The following is a 27,552-nucleotide window of genomic DNA, read 5'->3' as shown; positions in this document are numbered from 1 at the left end:
GGAGGAGGAGGGGGTTGAGGAAGAGGAGGAGGGGGGTTGAGGAGGATGAGGGGGAGGAGGGGGTTGAGGAGGAGGGGGTTGAGGAGGAGGGGGTTGAGGAGGAGGAGGGGGGTTGAGGAGGAGGAGGGGGGTTGAGGAGGATGAGGGGGAGGAGGGGGGTTGAGGAGGAGGGGGGTTGAGGAGGAGGAGGGGGGTTGAGGAGGAGGAGGGGGGTTGAGGAGGAGGAGGGGGGTTGAGGAGGAGGAGGAGGGGGGAGGAGGGGGGTTGAGGAGGAGGAGGGGGGTGAGGAGGAGGGGAGAGAGGGGGGGTTGAGGAGGAGGAGGGGGGTGAGGAGGAGGAGGAGGGGGGAGGAGGGGGGTTGAGGAGGAGGAGGGGGTGAGGAGGAGGGGAGAGAGGGGGGGTTGAGGAGGAGGAGGGGGGTGAGGAGGAGGGGAGAGAGGGGGTGAGATGGGGAGGAGGAGGGGGAGGAGGAGAGGGAGGAGGAGGAGGGGAGGGGGTGAGATGGGGAGGAGGAGGAGGAGGAGGAGGGGGAGGAGGAGGGGGAGGAGGAGGAGGGGAGGGGGGGAGGGGGAGGGAGGGGGAGGAGGAGGAGGGGAGGGGGTGAGGGGGAGGGAGGGGGTGAGGAGGAGGGGGTGAGGAGGAGGGGAGGGGGTGAGGAGGAGGGGGTGAGGAGGAGGGGAGGGGGTGAGGAGGAGGGGAGGGGGTGAGGAGGAGGGGGTGAGGAGGAGGGGAGGGGGTGAGGAGGAGGGGGTGAGGAGGAGGGGAGGGAGGAGGTGAGGAGGAGGGGAGGGAGGGGGTGAGGAGGAGGGGAGGGAGGGGGTGAGGAGGAGGGAGGGAGGGGGTGAGGAGGAGGGAGGGAGGGGGTGAGGAGGAGGGAGGGAGGGGGTGAGGAGGAGGGGAGGGAGGGGGTGAGGAGGAGGGGAGGGAGGGGGTGAGGAGGAGGGGAGGGAGGGGGTGAGGAGGAGGGGAGGGAGGGGGTGAGGAGGAGGGAGGGAGGGGGGTGAGGAGGAGGGGAGGGAGGGGGTGAGGAGGAGGGGAGGGAGGGGGTGAGGAGGAGGGGAGGGAGGGGGTGAGGAGGAGGGGAGGGAGGGGGTGAGGAGGAGGGGAGGGAGGGGGTGAGAGGAGGGAGGGAGGGGGTGAGGAGGAGGGGAGGGAGGGGGTGAGGAGGAGGGGAGGGGTGGGGGGAGGGAGGGGAGGGTGGGGGTGAGGAGGAGGGGGGGGGTGAGGAGGAGGGGAGGGAGGGGTGAGGAGGAGGGGAGGGAGGGGGTGAGGAGGAGGGGAGGGAGGGGGTGAGGAGGAGGGGAGGGAGGGGGTGAGGAGGAGGGGAGGGAGGGGGTGAGGAGGAGGGGAGGGAGGGGGGTGGAGGGGGTGAGGGGAGGGAGGGGGGGTGGGAGGAGGGGAGGGAGGGGGTGAGGAGGAGGGGAGGGAGGGGGTGTGGAGGTGGGGAGGGAGGGGGTGAGGAGGAGGGGAGGGAGGGGTGAGGAGGAGGGGAGGGAGGGGGTGAGGAGGAGGGGAGGGAGGGGTGTGGAGGAGGGGAGGGAGGGGGTGAGGAGGAGGGGAGGGAGGGGGTGAGGAGGAGGGGAGGAGGGGTGGGAGGGGGGTGGGAGGGGGTGAGGAGGGGGTGAGGGAGGGGTGGGAGGGGGGTGAGGAGGGGGTGGGAGGGGGGAGGAGGGGGAGGGGAGGGGGGGTGAGGAGGAGGGGAGGGAGGGGGTGAGGAGGAGGGGAGGGAGGGGGTGAGGAGGAGGGGAGGGAGGGGGTGAGGAGGAGGGGAGGGAGGGGGTGAGGAGGAGGGGAGGGAGGGGGTGAGGAGGAGGGGAGGGAGGGGGTGAGGAGGAGGGGAGGGAGGGGGTGAGGAGGAGGGGAGGGAGGAGGGTGAGGAGGAGGGGAGGGAGGGGGTGAGGAGGAGGGGAGGGAGGGGGTGAGGAGGAGGGGAGGGAGGGGGTGAGGAGGAGGGGAGGGAGGGGGTGAGGAGGAGGGGAGGGAGGGGGTGAGGAGGAGGGGAGGGAGGGGGTGAGGAGGAGGGGAGGGAGGGGGTGAGGAGGAGGGGAGGGAGGGGGTGAGGAGGAGGGGAGGGAGGGGGTGAGGAGGAGGGGAGGGAGGGGGTGAGGAGGAGGGGAGGGAGGGGGTGAGGAGGAGGGGAGGGAGGGGGTGAGGAGGAGGGGAGGGAGGGGGTGAGGAGGAGGGGAGGGAGGGGGTGAGGAGGAGGGGAGGGAGGGGGTGAGGAGGAGGGGAGGGAGGGGGGTGAGGAGGAGGGGAGGGAGGGGGTGAGGAGGAGGGAGGGAGGGGGGTGAGGAGGAGGGGAGGGAGGGGGTGAGGAGGAGGGGGGAGGGGGTGAGGAGGGGAGGGAGGGGGTGAGGAGGAGGGGAGGGAGGGAGGGGAGGTGGGAGGTGAGAGGGAGGGAGGGATGTGAGGAGGAGGGAGGGAGGTGAGGAGGAGGGGAGGGTGGGGGTGGGGAGGGAGTGAGGTGAGGAGGAGGGTGGGGAGGGAGGTGGGTAGGGAGGAGGGTCAGGAGTGGGGAGGAAGGGGCGAAGGGTTTTCAGCAGGAGGCCATAACCAACAGGGTTTTCTGGGAGTAATGCTCCTTCCTGAACCTCAATGAAGAGCAGCGTGTCAGACATCTCCATTCCCCTGAGGAGGCCCTTATTGAAGTCTGCCATCTGCTGTCACAAATGCAACCTCAGAGCAGGCCGTGGACCGCACTGCCAGTGACTTTGAAGATAGGACATATCCATTTTGTTGTTCGCGGTTGGATCAGGAACAATAGTGAGGCTCTATGTTCCAAGAGAGCTGAATAGAACTAATTCTCTCGTCGGAGGGAAGCAGGTGGTGTAAGTACACTGTTTTGTGAGGAACGCAGGCTTCCCCATCGCGCAGGGCGCCATTACCTCACACATGTTACTTTGTGAGTGCTGCATGCTAACTCTGCACTACAACTGAAAAGGATACCACTGCCTTCAAATCCTGTTGGTGTGTGACCATAGTCCGCATAATGCCCGGTATCCTGACAGCAGCCATGATGTCTTCATTTTGTGGCAGTCTGCTGTGCCAGCTGTATTTGAGAGAGACAAACCAGAGATTGGTTGCTGTGCTGCAAAGACTATTCTTCAATGAAATGGCTCATGACTCTGCTGTGCAATTCACCCACATGAGAGAAGCATAACAGAGGTCTTGTCCCACGAAATGTGATCGAGACGATTGAGCTACGGCCTGGATGACTTTGGAGGAGCCCTGAGTACTCAGTAGAGCAGATGTCAAGATTTGTGGTGGTCTGTTGCATGCTGCACAACCTCACCATCATGAAGGCCTGTCCACCAGCTTTACAACGGGCAACTGAAGAGTAGGAGGAGGAGGAGGTAGCCAATACACCTCCTTTCTGCTTGGCCTGTCCGAGGCCAATTCATCTGGGAGTAATTGCAGCTCTACATCCCCATTCATCAACACTCCCACACCTTACATTGCCTCTGGTTTTTGTTCATCAGTGTCCTCCTTCCCATAATGCAAAATAAAAGGCACCACAAAATAAAAAAACTTTATACATGAAACCATGCTATATTTCATACAAATATCAACTCATCACCCTTGTACGTTTCCTTCCTGTTCCTATGGGCCAAAAAGCTCTGGCTTCAGGCTGCACCATTTTTGCTTGTGCAGCCGAAGTCTGGGCTGAATGGCTGACTTGCAACAGCCTGGATACGGATGGAATAACAGTGATGGGAATACAAATGTTTTCATCCTGACGACGGACAGTAGATCCGTCCTCTGGTGGTGCCCCAGCAATCCTGGCAATGTGTTGAGAGAAGAGAGTGACAGCCTGCAAGCTCCTTTGAACACTGGAATCCTCAGCTATGATGCTGACACTCTGAGCATGCATGATTTGAGTCCAAGCTTCCACTGCAGCAGCCAGACTATGTGACTTTTGCTTACAATGCACTTGAAACTGAGGTATTGGTCATCTGATGTTGGGTTGGCAAGTGGCTAAAGGGGTTTCTCATCTCTTCCACATGAGAAAAGCTGCACAAATTGATGCACGACTACTCTATTCTTCCTAATATTGACAGCAAGCTTCTAATCTTTTCCTCTAAAGCATGTGTAGTGCCAATATCAGAAATGTGACAATGAGTGCGAGAGCGGATGACTGTTTCTTCTTCACTGACCTACTCCTCTTTCACCTCTTGCTCTTCCACCACTGCTTGTCACTTTGCCGCTTTTGGGTATCGGGGAATGTTAAAAGGCCAGCTGTGGTGAGCGGGGGTAGCAGGGGAAAAGGAGTGCTGTCTGCTTACACCACCTGCAGCCTGTAAATGAGAAGAGATTCTTCGATGAGTGTGAAAGGAGCTTTGAGAAGATTAGGAATGAGGATATCATTATCTTCAATGTTTCCTTTGCTAGCCATAACTTCAGTCATGACTTCCCGAATGATGATGGGCAACCTTTCCTCCGTGGGAGTAAGGACCTCTAGCCGTGCCTGTCTCCCTCTGTTTGGATGCTGTTGCGTCTTTGTTCTGCAAGAGTACGTCACTGAGCATGGTGAAATGTGTTAGGATGATGTGCCTGTCATAGTTTAACAGCTGACAATGTGTGCAAAGTATGAAATCTGAGGGTGAGGTGAAGTCATGAATGTTGGTTATGTATTGTGATTGACAGAGATTCTTGGTAGTTGAGTGAAGGGGATGTGGTACATTGACCATGTGCAAGGCTCATGATGGGCATTTAATCCATTCACTGGTCTTGACGACTTATGTGAGGTAATTCAGGAGTGACGGGTAATTCAGGAGGGTAGCACAAGTGGATAGCACTGTGGCTTCACAGCGCCAGGGTCCCAGGTTCGATTCCCCGCTGGGGCACTATCTGTGCGGAACTATCTGTTCTCCCCGTGTCTGCGTGGGTTTCCTCCGGGTCCTCTGGTTTCCTCCCACAGTCCAAAGACGAGCAGGTGAGGTGGATTGGCCATAATAAATTGCCCATAGTGACCAAAAAGGTTACGGGGATAGGGTGGAAGTGAGGGCTTAAGTGGGTCGGTGCAGGCTCGATGGGCCGAATGGCCTCCTTCTGCACTGTATGCTCTATGTTCTACTTGCCTGGATGAGTGCAGCCCCAACACCACTCAAGAAGCTTGACACCATACAGGACAAACCAGCTTGCTTGACTGGCACATTTTCACAAAGATTTACTTCCTCCGCTAACAGCACTGTGGGTATACCTACACCACATGGACTGCAGTGGTTCAAGAAGGCAGCTCACCACCAACCTCTCAAGGGCAGTTAGGTATGGACAATAAATGCAGGCCTAGCCAGTGAAGCCACATCCCTTGAATTAATTTTTTAAAAGTGCACCTCTTGTGGGTTTGCATCAGGTCCTCAGGTTTTGACTCCTGGCATTGACCACCAAGGCTGATCCCGTGATTTAACACAATTTTTGGTTAGCAGGCCTCCTAGTCACCTGTGGCCAGACAGCATTTCTATCTCCTACACTGAGGAATCTGGTACAGAAATCCTTGGAGGTGGCTGTCTGCCATATTGTCCCAGTATTGTGTTTCTTCCACAGCAGCATTACTTTTAAAATAATTTCCATCACCGTCTCCAGTCAAAATGAAAGAGTCTGAAGTTTGGATTGGCTTTAACTTGTGCCAGCTCTCTCAATTTCTAATCCTTTGCCCATGCGCACAGCCACTCAACAGTGTAGTTAATGCTGGCTCCGCACTAATACTCATTTAATTGAACAGGCAGCATGAGTGTGCTTCCTTCATCAGAAAGTGGGCACAGATAATTGCACATCACGATCGCTATGACCGTTCTGGAGGTTATCAAATTTTGCGGCAAGACTGTCTCGGCTAACTTGGCAAGTACTGGCTTGAGCCCCGTTTCCTCAGATCAGTGCAGCGAGAGTTTGTATCATTTGGAAAAGAAAAGAGAAAGGAAAATCATGCTTTTTAGCTTTCTGTTGTTCAGGCACACATTTATAAGGAGCAACATGAATCATTGAGATCTGTGAAGTTCTGGGGGAGCCATGAGTGTTTTTTCTCCGACAATATTAATGGCTGTAAGTTAGGACTTGAGAAGCTGAACTTTCAAATGGAAAAAAAGTGAATGAACGCAAAGATTTTTGTTTTCTCTCAGTGAGTAATAAGTCCTTGTTGGGCAAATTCTCAATGTAAAAATCTGTAAACCTGTGTATCTTTGAGAGGTTTAGCGTTTGAGTGAATACTTTCCTATTGCCAGCTGAAGCATTCCACAACTGATGTGAGTCTGATTCATTAATTGGAACAATATTAAAAACACAAATACACATAAATGACTTTCCCCCCCCCCCCAAAGTACAATATTCTGTTGTGAGGACTAGTGGCAAAGTGTTAACATACGGGCTGAAACTGGCTCAGTATTAGGGTTAGAAAATGAGTCACCAAATGTTTTCAAAGATTCATAAACCAGTTCTTAAGCAATATTCCAACTGACATCACATCCTGTTCACTCACGCTGGATCTTCCCAATTAAGTACGGGGCTTACGAAAGGCTTACGTCTCTGCTTCACTTTCTGAACAGGATTTTATACTTTTAACACGGATCTGGGTAAAACACCAGAAAAAAAAAACCGAAGTAGAAAAAAGTTAACTGTAAACAGCAATCCGATTCAGTCTGCCAACTGAGGAAATATTTTTAGATTCACATGACTCTCTTGAATCAGCCTGTTTTTTCTTTGCACTGCTTCACAGATACACCTAAAGAAAATCCTTATGAAGATGTGGAGCTAAAAGGCCGCTGCCCTGGCAGAAAGCTGCAGCTGTCATCTGAGAATTCCCTAGACTCTTTGCACAGGATGTGGTCCCCTCAGGACAGGAAGTACAGTACACCTCCCCAGGTAATTCTCTTGTTTAATTCATCAGAAAATCTCATCCAGTTCATATAGGAATACTTTTTTATTGGTTGGGGCGGGAGGGGGTCTGTTTGTTTTCAAAAGGCTAGAAGAGGGGAGGACGTAACTGGGAACTGTCTGCCTAACCAAGGCGGATTTGGATTCGGAAATCTGAGCTGTTTCATAACTTACCCCCCAAAAAATAAGTTTAGAAAATTGAAAATGAAATAAACATGTAAAGCATTAGAAAAACAATAATTCGGGGTTAAGTGCTGTTTTATGATTTTGATTGCATTTTGACTTTAAGCCAAAAAGCACGAGTTCTAAGTTATGAAGGAAAACATAAGACTAGTTTGTCAAAACATACTCTGCTTTTTCTAAAGTTAGCTCAGTTGTAAGACGCTTGCATCTGTAGAAGTTCAGAAATGTGGAGAATTGTGTATTCAGCAGTGAAAATCTGGTTTAATTTCTCAAGTGCCTGTCAGGGAATTCTCTCTCACTCATGATGAAATAGACCAGTCACCCTTTAAGATGCTGATTATTATATAAATGGCACATTTTTCCCCATACAAAATTAAAACTGTGGGGTCAAGTCCTACTCCAGGATTTCAAGGCATAAACTAAGGTACTGTGTATTATTGGCTATGTCGTCATTCTGATGTGACACTCTGAAAAATGCTTTGGAAAGTTTCTGAGATCTAACATAAATGCAAACTTTACTTTTTTTTCTGTTAATACTGCTAAGTCATTACATTAAAAGCACTATATAAATTCACATTGTTGTTACTTTGTGAACCAATTAGTGATTTTAATTCATGTTTTAAATAAGCATTAAGTAATAATAGTAGTAGCAATATCTTTATTCTGGTTGAAGTGATGCCACAAAATCTTTAGCTTGAGGATATCAATATCAGATTTTCTGGGCTTTCTTTGTACGCACCCACATGTATGCAATAATTCAAAGCATCCATTTGAGTATGAACAGCTTTCAGAATATAGACTTGTCTGTACCAATGTCACAAAAATGATTTTCTCTAACTTTGTGGCAATGCAGAGCACAATATATGTATAAACTGTGTCACGGCCTCAGCGTGAAATTGGCTCCACCTGTGCAAAGGTCACACTCGCAAGCTTTCCCTGGTAAGAAAAGTAAGTCAGTTGCTCCGTCAGGAAGGTCTGACTTATCACCACATTCAGCTCTCATTCAGGGATTGCATAAAATCACCTCTATTTTTCTTGCTATCAATCCAGAAATGCCATTACTGTCTTCTGAGGGGTTAGTTAATATGAATTATAGCAGGGATACGCAGACCAACTAGTGGGTAGTAGTGTGGTTTCCGTACCCCTAAAGAGAGGCGGGCCCTGCGAGTACTGAGATGTGTACAATATATCAAATTTGGTCCTCTAAAGGAACTCTCACAGCTGCACCCGCCAAGCTAACCTGGTTCGAATCAAGTAGGGACATGCCAGAGAAATTCTTTTCACTATTTCAATGATTTCATTATGCTTAAGCTTAAAATGATTACGTGGTCATGCAGAATGTTTTAAATAGAACATCCGCAGTACTCTTCGACATAACTTGTAGAATAAATTTGAATGTTTAAAAAAAAAAAAAAAAATCCTTGAGTGGATCAAGGAACTATCACCACAAGATGCCACTGAGTGAAAGGTAATATCCGTAACAACAGTTTCCAATATAGTTCAGATCCTACCCAGCAATAAACTAAAAATACTGCCTGGAATTTCCTGGGCAGTTTTGGAGTAACTCCAGCGTAAGATTGGAGTTGCATGTTTTATTTGGACATCACTAATATACACCAATTTACAATTAGCTGCTATGTGCAAATTTCCTCTTTATTTGCCGTTCCTGAGTTGGGTCCAAAATTCTCTGGGTGGGATTTTCCAGCCCTTCCCGCCGGCAGGACCTTCCAGTCCTGCCAAAGGCGACCTCCTGCAGTGGGTTCCCCGGTGGCAGGATGGGCAAGTCATACTAAATGTGACTGAGGGGGGAGGGAGGGGGGGGGACACCCGAGAACCGAGAACCGAGAACCGACCTCTGCCATTTGTTTACAACCCCATTCTCGATGCAGAAGATTTGTTTGCTCATTTCCAGGCTTTACACAGATAACCTGCTGTTGTAGAATTATGGCTAAACTTTAGAGAACAACAAGGTCCTAGGTCGCCTGATAATATGGAAGTTGAGATTCCCGGAGGGAGATATTTTCTCATGTTTCTTTTTAGATATTTCCTGTGTTGTGCATAACCAAAGAGTTGTCTGTCTCAGTGAAGCTGAAATTTATCAGACCTCGGCTGGAATAGCCTTCCCAGTGGGCCTACCACTGTGCTGCATGATAATGGAAGGGAGCAGCAGAGGCTTAGAACTATGAGAGTGAGGCATCATGACGGAGGTTACCAGCTCGATACATTCCCTCGACAGGGACACTTTGGGCTGGATTCTCCAAAAATGGGGCTATGTCCCCACGCCGGTGTAAAAACGCTGGCGTATCACGCCAGACTTTCCTTGAAAAAATTAAGAGCTATTCACCTACCTTCAGGGGGCTGCCAGGGTCCCGGAGTGCCTCTCGCAGCTTTAGCTGTGGATACAGGCCTCCGCACTTCCGGTTCCGAGTCCACACATGCGCATGGCGGCGGCCTCCAGTGGCCGAGCTGAACGCGATGGCGGACTCAGCCAGCGGACCTGGACCAACAAACAAGATCCCAACGATCTGCCCCGCGCTGCTCCATCTAACCCGCCCGATCGCCACCCCGGCCGCTCAAAAGCATGCCCCTGGTACTTGATCCCCCGCCCCTCACCAGGGCGACCGCGGACGGAGTCTGCAGCCGCCGCGCGAGAGTCCCGACCGGCCAGACTGGTTAGAACCATACCATCGGGAATTTGGCCGGTCGGGACCGGAGCATCGCTGGAAGGGCCTCTGGCAATGGCCCCCCAGCCACGCCGCGTAAATTGTGCGCGAGCGATTCTCCCATCTGGGAGCGGCACCGGGCCCAATTCCCGTGTAAAAGTAGATTCTCCGTCCTGCGCCAAACGCGATTTCGACATGGGGCTGCGGAGAATCCAGCCCCCTATTTGCATTTTTTTAATGTCAATTCTTAGGCTCTGATATAGACACATGAGTTATACAGGAAATTTAGGGATTAACTTCATGTTGACAAGACCGACGCAGAAAAAGTAGATGTAAATTTATACACTATTTCTCCATCAGTACCATGGAGGAAATTCTGGACATTCTCTTTGATGAAGGTATGATTACTTTCAGACTGTGCTGTGGAGAGATTATAAAGGTGTTTGCACAAAAGATAAGCAACCTTTTTCCAAAATGGCCACAAATGGGGAGCTGTCAGAACGACTGTTTGGCAGTGATTTTATCCAAATCTATTCGCAAACTCAAGCTGCACCTCTAAACCTATATCAAAACACCGAATAATTATCAATCCTTAAAAGGCCAGTGTCCCAACCATCCTGTTTTAGAATAAATTGTTTATGTATATGCTTGACGAGAAATGCAAAGACACTGCAGGACAAAGCAGTAATTTGAAGCATCATTGGCAGGGTATGCACTGTCTGTTCATAGGTGCAAGCATTTAGTGACTCAACCAGCACAGCTTAAAAGGAATGTCGAAGGGGTGGGGAGATCAGAAAATGGGTACACAAGCTTTTTGAAACATTTTTGAGGGAAAATATAAATTGTGGGTTCTATATCATGCAGGCAATCAACTCTACCAGTGTATTGCTCAAGCAGTGACACACAAAAATGTACAAATTAGTAACAGGAGTAGGCCACTCGGCCCCTTGAGCCTCCTCTGTCATTCACTAGGATCATGGCTAATCTGATTCTAACCACAATTCCACATTCCTGCCTACCCCCGATAACCTTTTGCCCCCCCCCTTATCAAGAATCTATCCACCTCGGCCTTAAAAATATTCAAAGATGCTGCTTCCCCTGCCTTTGAGGAAACGAGTTCCAGACACTCACGACCCTCTGAGGAAAACAATATTCTCCTCATCGCTGTCTTAAATGCTTCTTTTTAAACTGTGAGCCCTAGTTCCACATTCTCAATTCAGTTGGTGATCCCGGCACAATTTGCACTCAAAGTCCTGCTACTTTCTAAAGTTGTTTTTAATCCAGTTTCCAATCAAACTCATTTTGATATTGCAAAATGCAAAATCTGTCATGAGCTTCCACAGTCGGGCAGTTTTTCAGAACACAATTTTAAAAAGGTTTTTGCTTTAACAATAATTCCTTTGATATATTTGAGCAGTTGCTGGGTGCCATTTGATTAATACAATTCAAAATGGATTTACAACAAAAAATAAGCAGCTTTAATTAGAGCGCCCAGTCTTTGTGATGCAACTGGAATCTTTTGAACTGCATTGAACTGGAAGAGTTGAAACTGTGAAACTCGTGAATAAATGTTCATTACAATTATTCCAATAAGTTTATGGATTTTAAAAATATAATTGCAAGCTGAAGAATTGTTGGCACCTGGTACTTGCATTACACGCCTTTTGCTGTTCTCAACACTCTAATCTCTTGCCATAATTAATTTCTTGCCCAGTAAGTAACTTTATTTGCACGTTACTTTCTTATAGACTAAGCTTAGAACTAACTTGTGTTTTTTGTAGGTGGGGCAGTTTGCAGGTTACTGAGGAAGGCATCTCCAAGCAGTAAGCTTTGTGATCCACTGTATTTGACAGAGACTGATAAGGAAGTGTAGGCTTTCTCCACAAGGGGTTACTTCTCAACTTTCCTTGCGGACAATTTATTTCCTTATGCAATTGAAGTCTGGATGAAAAATGTGGGGGTGGGGGGGCGGGGGGGAAAGCACTACAAAAGGCAAAAAAGAAAAACAAAACTATAAATCATAGAAAGATTTTTTTGATAGTAGACCAACAATACATTCACTGCTGCTGGAACTCAATGCGCAGGACAGGCAAAACCCGTGTGTGTAAGCTTCACATTTGCCAAGTAAGTTGGACGCACATCAATGCATACAGTACTACAACGAAGAATGTAGACATTGATCCCTGAGATACAGGACCCACCAGCAGGTTTCAGAAAGTGTGCTGCACCTCTGGAACCCCATGGTATAATTTCATCTGGGGAAATAAGTTGAGGAACATTTATTACTGGTCATGATGATAGGTCAGTGATAAAATATGTTTCGATAGACTCAGTTTTTGTTTTATACAGCAGCTAAATAAGGTCAAGATAAAATCACAGGACCTTATTCTGTTCTGTGACGGGACTGACACCGTTAATGGGCAAATGATGGGAATAACTTGGAGCAGATCAGACAGAAAGCAATACTCCACTGGTCTACACTAATTACTGCAGATGTCAAGTGCATTATTTATAGCTGAAGAATCTGAATGTTAAGTTCAGACTCATTCTTCACTAGCTTCAGTTTTCTTCTCCACTACTTCAATTTGGCTATTGATTGTCCACATGCAAATTGATTTGAATTTAATTTGTTTAGATTAGAATAAGCGCTCATTCTCAAGTCTGCAGTTAATTAGCCTTGAGGTATGCAGGGGGGGGCATTTTTGCTCTCCATACTAAGTGTGGTCGGAAGGTTGCAGCAGAAAGTACTGAGTGTTTCAAGAACATCTGGTTCAAAAGCTGGATAGATCATGAAATGATACGTAGCTGTTGTGTACTCTATTCTCACTGCAGTACTTTGCTTTAACCTGGTCAATGACTTATCTTCCAAAGCTGCCTCCGAAACCCAGCAGTCTGTCTTTGCGCCTGACTAGTACCATAGACAGGAAGAGCCTTAAACTACCACGACTGTCCAAAAGACACAGCCATGATGATGTGTTACTTCTGCCCCACCTTAGTGTGCCCTCTTCCCCCACCAGCTTCAATGATGACAGCATGAGCACCACCAGTGAGCTGCTGTCCACACGTCGGGCCAGGCGGATCCCTAAGGTAAGGAAAGTTTCGTTGGTTCCTTTTTGAAATTACTGTGGAGTACTGAATTAGAAAGAAGATCATTAGCATCTCATGTTATTCTGTCTGTAAGTACATGTACATGAATGATCAAAAACGTGCTCATAATGATGGCATCTGAGTGACACCTCACACATCATGGTCATTATAAAATTCAATAAAGGACCTTCATTTTATAAAACCCTATCCAGGAGTTGAGCCTCACTAGGTTTTCGATAAATATGAAGCGCTTTCCATTTTTGAAGCTGGGAATGGGAATGTTCCAGAGTTGCCGGGCAGGTTTGAAGATTGGCAAAGTGAGTTTTCCCACAACATGTTGGTGGTTGAACGAATAGGTGGAACATTGTGGTCGGTACTTTCCCTTATTTAATCATATGTTTGAGCTTGCTGCTCTGTTGCTGTGGGAGGTGGAATGTTGGCTGCAAGTTTACAGAGAGAAACCATGACCTCCACAGAACTCCACGTTCTTGCTGCAGGGAGAAGCAACAGAATGGTTCTACAAGTATTGCTCTTGGAGTTAGTACTACATCATCACTTCGCATTTTCACATACTTGGGGCGCGACCTAACGGACAACTTTCCAAGTGTCATTTGTGGCGGGTTTTGCTGGGGGTCTCCTGGGGAGTTCTCTCTGCCGCTATCTAACAACACTGGGCCCTGGGGACCTTCTCACCGGTTTAGCCCACACTTCGGACGCAATTTAATGGCCGCGTCGTGCATGAGCGAGAGCGCAACACGGCCGTTAGATCGCGGGAATGGCCCAAATCAAGAAGCGGGTCGGGTGTCGACAGATTTGCGATCTAACCGGGCCGCTCCCGTTGTAGAAATCAGGATCCCGCCATAGCGTGGCAAGAAACCAGTAATCACCACCTAATCCCAATCTCCATACAATTAACGGGAAGACCCTCTATCTAACGGCCTTCCGTGGTTTAGCTGCCTCCTCAGCAAGCGGTCACACAGTACCGATTAGTACACCTTTTAAAAAATGGGAAGCTGGCAGAATGACTGCTGTGGGGACCTGAGGAGGTGAGTAGCTATCTTCCCTGCCAGGCAATGAACTCGGGGGCATTGGGGTTGCTGCCCTCACGGTGCTGCTGACAGGCCAGGCGATCAGACATTGGAGCAGAGACTTGAGGGGGTGGCCCATGTGCAGGGCCCCACACCCAGAGGCCCGGACCACTCAACAGGCCAGGGAGGGACCCAGAGGGGGAGGCTGGCGACGGCCCAAGGTGTACAGCCGTCACTGGTCTTTCGAGCAGATGGCGGACAGCGTGTGCCGCAGGAGGCTGCGCCTCAACTAGAGGATGGGTCGGCACCTGCGCCATGTCCTCGCGGACTTGGCACCATTTGGAGGAGGAGGACCATGTGCAGGATGCCCGCTCTCGGCCTTCAAGGTCACCGCAGCCCTGAATTTTACGCCTCAGGATCATTCCAGGACTCGAGTGGGGACTTGTGCAGTATCTCACAAGTTGCAGCCTACAAGTGCATCTGTCAGGATGCCCTGTTTGCCTGGGCAGCAAACTATATAAACTTTGACATGAACCAGGCCCAACAAGATGCCTGGGCAGCAGGATTCCCTGCTATCGCCAGGAGGTCCCAGGTCCAGGGATAATAGATGGCACGCCTTGCAAGGACCTTGCATCAACAGGAAGGGGTTCCACTCCCTGAATGTTCAGCTTGTGTGCAACCACCACCTTAAGATCATGCATGTGTGTGCACACTCCCCAGGGAGTGTGCAAGGCAGCTACATCTTGGGGCAGTCGATCATCCCCAGCCTCTTTGAGGACCACCCAGGATGGCCGGTTGGCTCTTCGGGGATAAGGGATACCTGCTGAGAACCTGGCTAATGATGCCAGTACGGAGGTTGGTGACCGATGTGGAGATCCGATACAATGAGGCCCATGAGGCCACCTGAGCTGCCATTGAGTGGTGCATCGGACTGCTCAAAATGCATTTCCGATGCCTCAACCGCTCTGGTGGTGTCCTGCAGTACACCTTCCAGACGGTCACCAGCTTTGTGGTGGTTTCCTGTGCCCTCCAATACCTGGCACAGCAGCGATGAAGGGGGAGGAACTTGTGGGCCCCCCCCCCGCGGATGAGGACGAGGAGGTGCCGGACCAGGAGGGGCTGGGGAGGACCCGCAGGATCAGCCAGAGGATGGAGGACAGGTGGCAGCAGCAAGGGTCCGACAGGTCCGGAGGGCCAGTGAGGCCCTCATCCTCGCACGCTGCACACAGGACATGGCCTCGTCCATCATTGCAGCCCCCCCCACCCCCCATCACCCCCCACTATCCTGCTCCATCCTCCCAGGGTCTGTGTAACATCACTCCAGGATGACGGGAGTGTGCCGGCACTGCCATCGGGTCACTGTCAAAGGCAGGGGGGCCATGATAACCCGCTGAGAGCTGGTGCTCCTCATTCTATACCATAGTCTGACTCCTGCCTGTCTGCTGAGTGTGCGCTCACACCCATCACCTGCACATGGTGTGCCTTGGGGCGTCATGTGTCTTGGGTGCAATGTTTTTTAATGCTGTACATATGTGACCACCACTGCCCCTAGCCTCCGGCGGTACTGCCCCCCCCCCCCCCTTAGTGCCCTCTCAGTGTTTCTAGACCAGCTTAATCTTCTGTGCTCTACCGTTGTGTCTAGATATATCCCCAGGATGCATATCAGAGTTGGAGGCAGCCAGCTGCGTACCATGTCCTGTAGCCTTCGATGCCCCTGGCCGGCATCCTCTGGGGGCCCTGGGGCCAGAGGGCACCGGCTCACTTGCTAGAGGGACATGCCCTGCCGTGCCACCCTGTGCCAGATGCTGACTCTGAGACGCGCTGTTGTCAGGGGGGTGCAACCCGGTGGAGCTGGAGGGATATTCCGGTCCCACCGATGGTGCATCTCCGCTTCAGGTTTCCAGGCAACGAGGAGTGCATCCAACAGGAAATCCCATTAACAATGGGGGGACCAGAATATCCCGCTGGCGCGCCGCCTCCAACGCCGATAAATACATGGCAGGTTGCTCGGTAATGTGTGGGCTAAACCAGTGAGAAATTCCCCAGGGCCCAGAAAAGTGACTATCAGTGTCGTTAGATAGCAGAAAACTCCCAGCAAAACCCACCACAAATGACACTTGGAACCTTTCTGTTAGATTGTGCCCTGAGAATGTTTTCCATCACTGGGAGCTGAACTCGCTGGCCAAACCGCCTCCTCCGAGAGTGGGCCACCATTCTGAAAGGATGCCCTGATCTCAAAGAGAGTTTAGGGTCCCCCACACTCTCCACCCAATGTCACCCCCCACACACATGGGCACTACCGCCCCCAAGTGAAGACACCCTGTATTGGGGTCATTGAGGGTTCTCCCCCCCCCCCACCCTTCATACCCCCCTCATCCCTCCTTTCACGGGCATGGTACCCCCCCCCACGCCCTGACCCTTGGCAGTGCCACCCTGGCACCTGGCTGTGCTCCTGCCCTGGTAGTGCCACCTGGGCACCTTAACAGTACCAGGGTGGACGTGCCAAAATGCCTGAGTGCCACTGGGAGAGCTAGGGAGTCAACCTACTGTGTCCCTAACCGACCAGAGGCCTCCAATGGCCTAGGAGACCCCCCACATTTGCATGGACCTGTACTAATCATTACCCAGCTGGGATCTCCTTTGGGAGGTCGATGGATGCCAGGAGACGGTTAGATCCGGCATTGTCCCCATCAAGTGGGTTCTTGTGGGCGGGAACCAGATCGTGACGCCTCGCGAAATCTGGGTAGGTCTCGTGTGGCTCAACGGCTTTCAGGAAGCCTGGAGGAGGCCTCTCCCAGTAGCTACTTTTGCATCCCATGGTAGCAGATCAAACATATTACAAGATTCCAAAGAGAAAAAACTGGAAAATCTCAACAGGTCTGGCAGCATCTGTAGGGAGAGTCCCTTTAGAATCTGGACTTGAAACATTAGCTCTTTTCTCTCCCTACAGATGCTGCCAGACCTGCTGAGATTTTCCAGCATTTTCTCTTTGGTTTCAGATTCCAGCATCCGCAGTAATTTGCTTTTACATATTACAAGATTCCTCTGGCCAATTCCAACAACTTGGCGAACATATTACAAGATTCCTCTGGCCAGGAAGGAAGCCAAGTGTACATAATAATCTTTATTATTGTCACAAGTAGGCTTACATTAACACTGCAATGAAGTTACAGTGAAAACCCCTGGTCGCCACATTCCAGCACCTCTTTGGGTACACAGGGAGAATTCAGACTGTCCAAATTACCTAACAGCACACCTTTTGGGACTTGTGGGAGGAAACCGGAGGACCCGGAGGAAACCCACACAGACACAGGCAGAAATGAAATGAAATGAAAATCATTTATTGTCACAAGTAGGCTTCAAATGAAGTTACTGTGAAAAGCCCCCAGACAGTGACCCAAGCCGAGAATCGAACCCGGGTCCCTGTCGCTGTGAAGCAACAGTGCTAACCACTGTGCTATCGTGCTGCCCTGTGAGACAGCTCCCAGTCTCCAAGGAAAGAAGGTAATCTATGTCTCCCAAAGTTCCAGCATTACAACTGAACAACAAAGTTATTGCCGAGGACAAGACCGCCACCAAATCTGAAACTTGGGGCGCGATTCTCCCAAAACATTTCTTAAGTTAATTTGTGGCAGGTTTTTCAGGGAGTTTCCCGCCGACTCTGCCACTGCTATTCAATGACACTTGGGGAGCGATTCTCCGGCTGCGTTGCGCTCAAGGGCGAGCACAAAGCGGCCATGGAATCCCGGGAGAGCACTCCAGCGAGCCTCCCGACAGCCTCTGCGCGTCGCAAGATTCACCAGAGTCCCGCGAGACGTCAGAGTCGGAATCTCACCTCAAATGGGAGGGACCAAAAGTGACTAAATGTGATTGAATAGGAGTGGGGAGGGGAAACTCCCTGAAAAACCCGCCACAAACTAACTGAGAAATCTTTGGAGAGAATCGCGTCCTTAGTCACCTTTTTGGGCCCTGGGGAGTTGCTCACGGGTTTAGCCCACACTTCAATTTTTGTTTAGCCCTGGGAAGATGAACTCGAGATTGGCCCGCCATTTTGAAAGGGTGCCCCGAACCCTAAGTGAGCTTTATCCCCCCTACCCATGGGCAATGTCATCCCCCCCACACACATGGACACTACCCCACACCCCCAAGTGAGGACACCCCGCTATGGGGTCCCTGGGGGTTCCCCCTCTTCAGGCCTCCCCAAGCCCTCTTACAGCACCCCTTCCCTTCCAGGACCCCCACCCATCTGCCCCCCAACTTCCCAGATCCACCTACTTATCTTCCCTGCACTCTCCCACCCTTCAAACCTCCCTTCACCCTCATGTTATGGCATGGCCCCCTCTGGCCCTTGGCAGTGGCACTTAGGCAACTTTGCATTGCCACCCTGGCATCCAGGCAGTGATCCTGCTGGCTTGACAGTGCCATATGGACACCTTGAATGAGAGCTGATCCCCTGACTTGATACAATGATAGAGGTGAGATATTTTCAGCTATGAGATTACAGATTGTGATTGAATACAATTCTGCTGCTAATGAATTCCCCTGTTCTGGCTGCCAGATTTGTTCTGCGTCTATCTCATTTAGCATGGTGGTAGTGCTACAGAATACTGTGGAGGGTATCCTCAGTACAAAGATGGTACTTCATGTTCAGAAGGACTGTGCAGTGGACAATCCACCCAACACTGCCATGGAAAGATGCAAGTGCAAAAGTTGGATTGGTGATGGCCAGGTCACGTAGGTTTTTCCCTCTTGTTTGCTTTCTTACCACAGGCCCAATCTGACAGGTTCTTCAGAAACCGGACAGATTAGTAAGTAGCAGTTTTGCCAAGCCATTCTTGATGATAGACATTAAGGTCCCCCACATAGAGTACATTATGTGCACTTGCCACCCTTAGTGCTGCTTCAAAGATGTGTTCAACATGGAGGAATACTGATTCATCAGCTGAATCAGATGTATGAATCCGCAGCAGGTATTTATGCCCTTGTTTGACCTGATGCCATGAGGCATGGGGGTCAGAGTCAATGTTGAAAACCCCCAAGAACATTCTCTTCTGACTGTATACCATTGTGCCACCACCTCTCATGGGTCTGTCCGGTTGATGAGTCAGGACATACACAGAGATGGCAATGGAAGGATTTGAGCCATTGGGTGTAAGATATGATTCGGAGAGTTTGACTGTGGTCAGGCTGTTACTTGACTAGTCTGTGGAACAGCACTCCTAATTTTGGCACTTGTCCTCAGGTTTTAGTAAGGAGGCCAATGCCGAGGTTGATGCCAAGTGGACACTTCCAGGTTTATTCTTACTAGATGTTTCTGTGGAGATTTGCTATAATTAAGTGACTTGTTAGGCTATTTCAGAAGGCAGTTAAGAGTTAGCCACATTGATGTTGGTCTGGGGTCTCGATTAGGTCAGACTAGGTAGTGACAACAGATATTTTTCCTTTTCACAGCAGGAAGCATTTAGCTGCTTTTTATGTAGTGAGGATCTATCAATCATAGCAAGAGTGTTTATAAACATTGCGGTTATCATTAAAGCAGGGTACTTGAGATGCATTCAAGCATCAAGGGAAATATAGATAAACAATCTACCAAGCACCTGCCTTGAGTAATAAAACTGTCAATCATTGGCTAATGTAGTATATTGCAGTGTGAAATTGAATGGAAGATTTGAATTTCAAAGGCGGTCAAGGGATTTGAAGCCCTTTGAAGAGTACTTGGCTTTGGCTGAAGCCTCTGACACTTGTAACAGCTGCCGCTTTAAACACTTTTGTCTGAGGCAGCAGATGATGGAGAAGGGCAAGTGAAAATGCAGTGATTTTTCACTCTACTCCCTAGACTGATTATCAGCTTTCAGGGTGACTGATTGGGGGGGGGGGGGTCTCTGATGGGCGGGGGGGGGGGGGTCTGGGGTCTGATGGGGGATCTGTGAGGGGTGGTGTTGGATCACCCTCATGTGTGCGTGCTGTGGGGGAATCACCCGTTATTCCCCTGATGGGGGGGTGGGAAGCAGGATCTTCTTTGTGTGGGGGGGGGGAGGGGGCCTGGCAATTAATTTTGGGGACCTCAGTTATGCACTGGCCCCCTTGACCCACCTCTGGGTCCACCGCATCAGGGCCATGCTGGGGAAACCTGCACTAAAGCCTGCCGGGTGGATTTCCCACTGTGAAGGGAGGGAGACTCGGGCTTCCAGCCCGCTAATCAAATGAAAATGGATTCAAATCACCGATGTGTATCCTCCCACCGGCACGGGGTGGGTCGTGTGCTGAGGCCGCCAGTGGAGGATCAGAGCATCACAACACCAAATCCATTTTCCCTTCTGTGTTCCATTCTCCACCTGATTGGAAATCCGGACACCGGTGTCGGGCAATGGAGAATCCATCCCAACAATATAATTCCAGGCCACAATGGTCTGTGGCTTGGAGGGGCACTTGCAGGTGCTTGTGTTCCTGTGCATCTGCTGCCCATGTACTTCTTAGAGGTTGCGGATTTGGAAGGTGCTGTCAAAGTAGCCTTTGTGAGTTGCAGCAGTGCACCTTGTAGACGATGCACACTGCTGCCACTGTGCATCGATGGCAGGGGGAGCGAATGTTTAAGTGGGTGGATGGGGTGCCAATCAAGAGGGTGCTTTCTCTTGGTTGGTGTTGAGTTTCTTGAGTGTTGTTGGAGCTGCACTCGTCCAGGCAAGTGGAGAGTATCACACTCCAAATTTGTGCTTTGCAAGTGGTGGGCAGGTTTTGGGAGTCAGGAGGTGAGTTACTCTCCGCAGGATTCCCAGCTTCTGACCTGATCTTGTAGTCCTACAATTTATATGGTGATCCAATTCACTTTCTGGTTTCACATTAGTAAACCAGATGAGTTTTTATGACAATCGCACAATCGTTTCATTGTTACTATTACTGAGATTATCTTTTTAATCCTGATTTATTTAATCAACTGCCATGTATGAATGAAAGGTGATTCTTATTAATGAAATGGCTGAATCTGAACAGAATTTAACTTGAATGTAAAATTCAAAACATATCTGTGTATCTTCTTTAACTTGTAGCTTGTTCAGAAAATTAATGGTATCTACAGTGCAAAGAGAGGGAAGAAAAGGCTGAAGAAGCTGTCACTGTCAAACTTTGAGAATGCATCTCTGCGAGGTAAGGGGATGGACAATTACCAGCATCTTGTGGGTATTAAATCAAATCAAAAAACTTTATTCAAACATCTTCCTATGCTCCTCCAATAAAAATAGGAAGACATGAATGCCCAACAGTAAAACAAATAGCCATTTGGTAGTACAGAACTTGAATATTGCTGAAAAAAGATGCATGTTGTCAAAGCTTTTCATCTTACACTCATCAGGACAATTGGCAAGAATACCAAATGCAAAGGGAACAACAATTCTTTCTGCATGAGGAGAGACTGCTGATTATATTGCAAGTAGACTTTAATTGATAGAGGTGTTGCCATGGATAACGCACCAGTTAACTGATGACTGACAGTTAACTTCCAAACTGTGTTTAAATTCAAACCAGGCAAGTTAACTCTGATTGATCAAGGCATTGCCCTGGGGAATGAATCAGAGAATGGCTCTCACCATTTTGTTCCATTGCAAAAGCCTGTGTAAAGAACACTTCCTACAAACATCACACTATTTTTAAAAGTTGACTGAAAACCAGTATCTTTTTCTTTGCTTTTCTGCATGTTGAAAGCTACCAGAACAGGGTTACAACCTATTTAAATATTGTAACTTTTTCCCAGGGGTGGGAGTGGGGCAGTTGTGTCGATTTTCCTGAAACCACCAGAGATACCAGCTGACTTATCTTGTATCTTCATAGCCTTCAGTAACTAAATATACTTAGAATGCCATAAATATGATAGAGTTGTCTTGGGTAAAGAATTGTTTCGCGATTTACAGCAATCAAACAAAATAGTTACTGGGGTCTTTAACCTTCATTTTCCCCTTTGTTATTTAGTTGAAGTACTTGAAATTCCTGTGCTTTAAAGAGGAAAATGCAGTTTTCCAATTACAATGTGACACTCTTATTGAAGTATATTTTCCTTCATTTTTGAAGCTCTGCTGAACACATGATTCTGCAGCTAAAAAGGACAGCCAGGCTTCACGTTCAGTACTGTTGCAGAACTGCTTGTCGAGAAGTATGTGTGTATAGCCCGAGTCTTAATTTTCAAGTGTTATTCCCTCACTTGATACTTTCCAAATCTCGTCCTGGCGCCCTGCCCCTCAGTATGGATGGGATGAAAAAGAATGTCAAGCCACCCTCTCATCAATTGTTCCAAAATTCTTCCAAAATCAAGAGATTTTGTCTAAAAATCATGGGCGGGGTCCTCTGGTTCAGAGACTAACTTCTCCCGCCAATGGAGAATCGGAACTGTGTGCACCGAGGAGCGTCGTCCAAGTGGTATTCATATACCTTTGCTGTGCTAAATTATGCATAGTGGCTGTGGTAGTCACCGCTGTTATATTGTATATATGGGTATTACGGTAAGGCCCCTGTACTACAGGTACGGGGGTAGATCCCTGCCTGCTGGCTCCGCCCAGGAGGCAGAGTTTAAATGCGTGTGCTCTCCGAACAGCAGCCATTTTGTAAGCTGCTGTAGGAGGCCACACATCTCTGTGCAATAAAGCCTCGATTACATTCTACTCTCGTCCCGTCGTAATTGATAGTGCATCAATTTATTACACAGAGATTTTTCAGAGATGGACGTCCGCATCAAGCCGGATCGCTTGCAGCTGCATCCTCAAGCAGACAACGCCAAAAAGGACTTACAACATTGGCTAGCTTGCTTTGAAGCATATATCAGGTCTGCGCCAGACCCAATCTCAGAAGCACAGAAGCTCCAGATTCTGTACACGCGGCTGAGCTCCAATGTTTTTCCCCTCGTCCAGGATGCGCCGACCTACACAGAGGCCATGGCGCTACTGAAGGAGAATTAGGCTCAGCAGACCAACAAGATCTACGCCAGGCACCTCCTATCCACACGGCACCAACTTCCCGGTGAGTCTGTGGAAGGTTTCTGGCATGCCCTGCTTGCCCTGGTGAGAGACTGTGACTGCCAGACCATTTCGGCCACTGAACATTCGAACCTGCTAATGAGAGACGCGTTCATTACGGGCACAGGGTCTGACTACATCTGCCAGCGCCACTTAGAAGGGGCCACGCTTGACCTCGCGGCGACCAAGAAACTAGCGCTCTCACTCGCCTCACGCGACGTGCAGGCTTATGCCCCCGACCGCACGGCCCACCACCCCTGTGCATCGTGGACCCCGCCAGCGGTCACCCCATCGTGGACCCCATCAACGACCGCCCTCAGCCAACCCCACGCCTGCGCCGCGCGGCAGCCAACCAACCCCAGGGGACCAAAGTGCTACTTCTGCGGACAGACAAAACACCCCCGGCAACGCTGCCCGGCGCGGAGCGCGCTCTGCAAGGCCTGTGGTAAGAAGGGCCATTTCGCTGCAGTGTGCCAGGCCCGCTCAATCACCGCTATTGTCCCGGTGCGGCCAGTGGGCGCCGCCATCTTCCTCTCCTCAGACCACGTGCGGCCCGTGGGCGCCTCCATCTTGCTCCATTCACAACACGTGTGGCCCGTGGGCGCCGCCATCTTGCTTGCCTCAGAACCCAATGGGCACCGCCATCTTGCCTGCCCCAGGGCACCTGCGGCCTGTGGGCGTGGCCATCTTACCCACCTCAGGACCCCTGCCCGTTGGGCACCTCATTGGGCCGCTCATCGCCTGCAACCGCTGACGACCAGCCGCGTCTCGCCTCGGTCACAAACAACCAGTCTTGACCGCACAACGTCGCGACTGCTTCGACAAAGGTGAAGGTCGACGGGCACGAGATAGCCTGCCTTCTGGACTCCGGGAGCATGAAAGCTACATCCACCCCGATACGGTAAGGCGCTGCTCCCTTGCGGTACACCCCGCTAACCAAAGAATCTCCCTGGCCTCCGGATCCCACTCCGTGGCGATCCGGGGTATTGCTTTGCCACCCTCACCGTCCAGGGCGTAGAGTTCAACGGCTTCCAGCTCTATGTCCTCCCCAACCTCTGCGCTGCCTTGCTACTCGGCCTGGACTTCCAGTGCAACCTCCAGAGCCTAACCCTGATATTTGGCGGGCCCCTACCACCCATTACTGTTTGCAGCCTCGCGACCCTTAAGGTCGACCCGCCTTCCCTGTTTGCAAACCTCACTCCGGATTGCAAACCCGTCACCACCAGGAGCAGACGGTACAGCGCCCAGGACAGCACCTTCATCAGGTCTGACGTCCAGCGGCTGCTGCGGGAAGATATCATCGAGGTCAGCAACAGCCCCTGGAGAGCCCAAGTGGTAGTGGTGAAAACTGGGGAGAGAAACAGGATGGTCGTTGACTACAGTCAGACCATCAATCGGTACACGCAGCTCGACGCATAACCCCTCCCACGCATATCTGATATGGTCAATCAGATTGTACAGTACCGGGTCTTCTCGACAGTGGACCTGAAATCTGCCTACCATCAGCTTCCCATCCGTAAGGCGGAACACCCATACACTGCGTTTGAAGCAGACGGCCGCCTTTACCATTTCTTTAGGGTTCCCTTCGGTGTCACCAACGGGGTCTCGGTCTTCCAACGGGAGATGGACCTAATGGTTGACCGGTATGGGCTGCGGGCCACTTTCCCGTACCTGGACAAGGTCACCATCTGCGGCCACGACCAGCAGGATCACGACGCTAATCTTTCCAAATTTCTCCACACCGCCACACTCCTCAACCTAACTTACAAGGAGAAGTGTGTGTTCAGCATGAACCAATTAGCCATCCTCGGCTGTGTGGTTCAGAACGGAGTTCTAGGGCCCGGCCCCGATCGCATGCGCCCCCTCATGGAACTCCCACTGCCCCAAGGCCCTCAAACAATGCCTGGGGTTCTTTTCGTATTACGCCCAGTGGGTCCCAAACTATGCGGACAAGGCCCGCCCACTCATTCAATCCACTGCTTTCCCACTGACAGCCGAGGCCCACCAGGCCTTCAACCGTATCAAGGCCGACATCGCCAAGGCCGTGATGCACGCAGTCGACGAGACGCGCCCCTTCCAAGTCGAGAGCGATGCATCAGACGTCGCGCTGGCCGCCACCCTCAACTAGGCAGGCAGGCCCGTGGCATTCTTTACCCGCACCCTCCATGCCTCCGAAATTTGACACTCCTCCGTCGAAAAGGAGACCCAAGCGATCGTTGAAGCTGTGCGACATTGGAGGCATTACCTGGCCGGCAGGAGATTCACTCTCCTCACTGACCAACGGTCGGTTGCCTTCATGTTCAACAACACACAGCGGGGCAAAATCAAAAATGATAAAATCCTGATGTGGAGGATCGAGCTCTCCATCTACAATTACGAGATTTTGTATCGCCCCGGTAAGCTCAACGAGCCCCCGATGCCCTGTCCCGAGATACATGTGCCAGCGCACAAGTGGACCGACTCCGGACCCTGCACGATGATCTCTGTCACCCGGGAGTCACCTGCTTTTACCACTTCATTAAGGCCCGCAATCTACCCTACTCCATCGAGGAGGTCAGGGCTATCACCAGAGACTGCCAGGTCTGCGCGGAGTGTAAACCGCACTTCTACCAGCCAGACCATGCGCACCTGGTGAAGGCCTCCTGCCCCTTTGAACGCCTCAGCATGGACTTCAAAGGGCCCCTCCCCTCCACCGACCACAACACGTACTTTCTTAATGTGGTCGACGAGTATTCCCGATTTCCCCTTCGCCGTCCCATGCCCCGATATGATGTCTGCCACCGTCATCAAAGCCCTCAACACCATCTTCGCCCTGTTTGGTTTCCGCGCCTACGTCCACAGCGACCGGGAATTCTCATTTATGAGCGAAGAGCTGCACCAGTACCTGCTCAACAGGGGCATTGCCTCGAGCAGGACGACCAGCTACAACCCCAGGGGAAACGGGCAGGTGGAGCGGGAGAATGGGACGGTCTGGAGGGCCGTCCAGCTGGCCCTACGGTCCAGAAATCTCCAGGCCTCCCGCTGGCAGGAGGTCCTCCCCGACGCACTTCACTCCATTCAGTCGCTCCTGTGCACCGCGACCAACTAAACCCCCCAGGAACATCTCTTTGCCTTCCCCAGGAAGTCCACCTCTGGGGTTTCGCTCCCAACGTGGCTGGCAGCTCCAGGACCCATTCTCCTCCGCAAGCACGTGCGGCTCCACAAGGCGGACACGTTGGTTGAGAGAGTACAGCCACTCCATTCGAACCCACAGTACGCCTACGTAGCGTACCCTGATGGCCGTCAAGACACAATCTCCGCAGGGATCTGGCACCAGCCGGGTCCCCACACCCCCCCGCAGCCCCCGCTCCAGGACAATCCATCCTCCCCTTGTTCCCACACGGGAATGAAGAGGATTTCGACACGCTCCCGGAGTCACCGAAGACCAAGCCGACGCCTGAGTCGCCACCAGTACAGCGGCGCCCTCAACAACAGATCAAGGCGCTCGATCGTCTATATTTGTAATCTTCTCTGTAATTTTGAAACCAATCTGTACGTATATAGTTTTCCACCACCCCCGCTGGACTGATTTTTAACAGGGGGTGAATGTGGTAGTCACCACTGTTGTATTATATTGCATATATGGGTATTATGGTAAGGCCCCTGTACTACAGGTACGGGGGTAGATCCCTGCCTGCTGGCTCCGCCCAGGAGGCGGAGTATAAATGTGTGTGCTCTCCGAACAGCAGCCATTTCGTAAGCTGCTATCGGAGGCCACAAATCTCTGTAATAAAGCCTTGAATACATTCTGCTCTCGTCTCGCCGTAATTGATGGTGTATCAGTGGCGAACATGTCGGTTCCCCTGCACTTATTGACCTTGGGCTGCCATTTATTTATTTTTTTAAAAATAATTTTTATTAAAGGTTTTCATAAAATATCAATAACAAAATGAGAAAGAAAAAAGAACCCAACAGGGTTAAGTACAAAACACAATCTAAAAAAGCAACCCCCAAACTCCTCCCCCCGTACATAAATAATAAATTGGCATTAACACCCCAACTTAACACAACAGGTGTATACACCCCCTCAGACCCTCCAGTGTAAATAACATAAACAAAAATAAAGTAACCCCCCCCCCCCACCCCCCCTGGGAGCTGCTGCTGCCATTGACCAATGTCTATCGTTCTGCCAGAAAGTCTAAGAACCACCCCCTAAAGAACCCTTGTACCGACCCTCTCAAGGCGAATTTCACCCTCTGCAATTTAATGATCCCTGCCATATCGCTGATCCAGGATTCCATGCTTGGGGGCCTCGTATCTTTCCACTGAAGGAGAATCCTTCACCGGGCTACCAGGGACGCAAAGGCCAGCATTCCAGCCTCTTTCGCCTCCTGAACTCCCGGCTCCTCTGCCACCCCAAATATTGCGAGCCCCCAGCCCGGTCTGACCCTGGATCCTACCACCCTCGACACCGTCCTCGCTACGCCCTTCCAAAATTCCTCCAGCGCTGGGCATGCCCAGAACTTATGGGTGTGATTTGCTGGGCTCCCTGAGCACCTAACACACCTGGCCCCAAAGAACCGGCTCATCCTTGTCCCGGTCATGTGTGCCCTGTGCAGCACCTTAAACTGTACGAGGCTGAGCCTCGCGCACGAAGAGGAAGAGTTCACCCTCCCTAGGGTATCTGCCCACGTCCCCTCTTCGATCTCCTCTCCCAACCCCTCCTCCCACTTACCTTTCAACTCC

General features: G+C 51.0%; 1 protein-coding gene across 11 annotated transcripts in view; it reads left to right on the top strand.

The window, feature by feature from the left end:
* The window catches only part of dennd2b (DENN domain containing 2B), a 570,638-nt gene that overhangs the window by 415,673 nt on the left and 127,413 nt on the right, over window positions 1-27,552 (top strand). For all 11 annotated transcript variants that reach the window (XM_072466472.1, XM_072466475.1, XM_072466473.1 and 8 more), the window contains 3 exons: window positions 6,710-6,855; window positions 12,585-12,800; window positions 20,875-20,971. In XM_072466472.1, the coding sequence (XP_072322573.1) occupies window positions 6,710-6,855; window positions 12,585-12,800; window positions 20,875-20,971 (459 nt within the window). The remainder of the gene's footprint in view (window positions 1-6,709; window positions 6,856-12,584; window positions 12,801-20,874; window positions 20,972-27,552) is intronic.

This window comes from Scyliorhinus torazame, chromosome 10 (genome assembly GCF_047496885.1).
Source record: "Scyliorhinus torazame isolate Kashiwa2021f chromosome 10, sScyTor2.1, whole genome shotgun sequence".
Lineage (NCBI taxonomy): Eukaryota > Metazoa > Chordata > Chondrichthyes > Carcharhiniformes > Scyliorhinidae > Scyliorhinus > Scyliorhinus torazame.
Note: the sequence above shows the minus strand (reverse complement) of the source record. Positions and strands in the feature narration are given on the sequence as shown.